Genomic DNA, 2,754 nt, shown 5'->3' on the forward strand with positions numbered 1-2,754 from the left:
AATCATGGCTTCTGGTGTGGGCGTATCCAGTTTGTACATTTCAAAGAAATTGCTATGTCTGTCTACTGTGATCAGATAGTTGTTTCCTCCCCATGATAGAAGGTCTGCTGCTACTTGTTGCCAAGGTCTTTCCGGCATTGGTGCTATGATCTATGATTCTGCTGACTGGCGGTCTGCATAGGTTGCACAGGTGCCACAGGCTTCGATGTATTGGCCAATCTCTTTAGACATTCCTGGCCAAAATATGAGGTCCCTCCCTCGTCGCAGACATGTATTTATGCCGAGGTGGCCGGCATGTGCTTTTTGTTTCATCTCACTCCGCATAGCATGTGGTATGACTATTCTTTGTCCTCGCAGTACTAGCCCATCTTGTACCGTGAGTTCATTTCTGTAATAAAAAAAAAACAGTTTGATAGAGTTGGGTAAGCTTTCCTTATTATGCGCCCCCCCTAGCGATTACTTCTGCCAGTGCTCTCATGTTGGAGTCCTCAACTGCCTTTTGACGAATCTCTGCGAGCCTGTGGTCTTGTATCGGCTGCATTGTCAGATTATTCACTGACATTATTTCTTCCAACTCTGGCTTGCTTGTTGGTGCTCACGACAGCGTATCTGCTAATGGGATATCTTTCCCTGATTTATATCGTAGTGTGTAGTTGTATTGCTGCGCCCATAGCAGGAAGTTCTGCAGCCATTTTGGTGCCTTTGATAAGAGCTTTTTGCTGATTGAGACAAGCGGCTTGTGGTCAGTCAAAACTACTACTTCTCTTCCATGTGTGTAATGGTGAAATTTCTCTAGGCCGTATACAACTGCCAGCATCTCCTTCTAAATTTGTGCATATCTTTGTTCGGCATCTGATAGTGATCTACTTGCAAATGCAATTGGTTTATCCACCTGCATTATCGCTGCTCCTAACCCCTACTCACATACATCATTCTCGAGAATCAGCTCCTTGTGGGGGTCGTAGTATGTAAGGACGGGTGAGTTCACAATTGCTTCTTTGACAGTGTCGAAAGCTGCTTGTTGGGAATCTGACCATGACCACAGAACATCTTTTTTAGTCAGATTCTGGAGGGGTTTTGTCACTGTTGCCAGATTGAGAATAAACTTCCCTGTGTTGTTCGCCATACCTAGGAATCTGCGGAGAGTCCCAATGTTTCCTGGTGCTGGCATGTCAATGATAGCCCTTACTTTTTCTGGGTCGACTTCAATGTCGTCTTTAGTGATGCAATGCCCCATGAAAGTGATCGCGTCTAGTCCGGTCTCCAGTTTTCTGGGTTGAGTTTAACTCCTATTGTTTGGCATTTCTGTGGAGCCCTATGTCATGTTCTTCTTGGTCTTTCTCATGCATGCCCTAGAATTGTTCATTCAGCTTTCTTTGGAATATCTCGGCTGAAGAGTTCAGGCCAAATTGTAACCGACGCCAGCGATATCGACCAAAACATGTCTGAAAGGTGGTCAAGTCACTGAATGCATCATCAAGCTCAACGTGCCAATATCCTGATGAGAGGTCCATTTTTGTGAATACTTTTGCATCTCTAATTTCGTGAAGCACGTCCTCAAGAAGTGGTATGGTGAAGCGCACGCGCATGAGTGCTTTGTTGAGCTCATGAGGATCCAAGCATATTCTCATAGTTGTTATTGCATCTGACTTGAGCTTGCCCAGTTGATCATCGAATACTTCCTTGTAGCTTTCCTCTATATTGACTGCTGCCACATGCTGGAAGTTCTTCTGCTTTATCTCCACAAGGCCCATTTATACACTTGCCCGCAGGCCAAGCAGTGGCTGGCAATCATATCCTCTTCTGTTGAGGATGTATCAAGTTGGTTTACCCGTGGTGGGGGTGCAATACGTTTATTGCTTCCATACATCCGTGTGCTCTGTCTCTGTTTTCGCGTCTTTCTGTCTTTGTTGGGACATTTGGATTCGAAATGTCCTTTCTCATTACATGCATGGCATAATTTGCCATGGGCTGGGAATCTGTTGCGCTTTGGCACGTGTGCGTAGCCGCAGAACTGGCATTCTCTTTTGGAGACGGGTTCCTTTATTTGACTGGTTTCATATACTCTCATTACCTGGGCTGTATCCAGTCCCATTCCTTGGCTGTGGGTTGAGGCCATTTCAACCACTCTGCATATGTCAACACTCTTCTGCAGAGTCAGGTGTTGTATCTTCAGTAGCTCCTGCTTGGTTAATTGGTCACGTACACCTTCTACAATTTGGTTGCGCAGAAGTGAGTCACTGCATCGGGTACAGAAATTGCAAGTCTTCGACAGTACCCTTAAATCATTGTAGAACTTGTCGAAAGCCTCTCCCTCACCCTGTTTCCTTTCACGGAACGCACATCTCTCATGTTTTGTTGAGAATTCCGACGGAATACTCCTCCAGAGCTTGTAGTATGTCATCTACAGTGCGCTCAGTCTGGGAGGTGTCGAACTGCATGCCCTGGTATATTTTCATGGCGTCATCGCCCAAACAGTTCTCCAGAAGGGCAACCTGAATTTCTCGTGGTTTATGGTCCAGACGTGTCAATAACGAGTAGTTGGACCATCGTTTATGGAATATTTTCCACGAGTCTGCCTTATTCCCACTAAATACGAGTCGCTCTGGTGGCCTTATGTGTACGCCGGACATATCGTTAGTCAATGACACGGTATCATTTGCAGCAGTCATATTCTCTCCGGCGGACATCGCCGTCAAGCAGAAGTGTTTTGATTTGAACGTTAATTAATGCAAAGAGGCAGAATAAAAAAGT

The 2,754-nt window shown here is 45.5% G+C and overlaps 1 protein-coding gene across 1 annotated transcript; it reads right to left on the minus strand.

The window, feature by feature from the left end:
• Window positions 1-916: 916 nt before the first annotated feature.
• On the minus strand, window positions 917-1,237 carry LOC145270306 (uncharacterized). Its single transcript, XM_080125953.1, has one exon. The coding sequence runs from the start codon at window positions 1,235-1,237 to the stop codon at window positions 917-919; it is 321 nt and encodes a 106-aa protein (XP_079982079.1).
• Window positions 1,238-2,754: the final 1,517 nt, after the last annotated feature.

Source organism: Euprymna scolopes, chromosome 46, assembly GCF_053919585.1.
Source record: "Euprymna scolopes isolate OS-2025 chromosome 46, ASM5391958v1, whole genome shotgun sequence".
Classification (NCBI taxonomy): Eukaryota; Metazoa; Mollusca; class Cephalopoda; order Sepiida; family Sepiolidae; genus Euprymna; species Euprymna scolopes.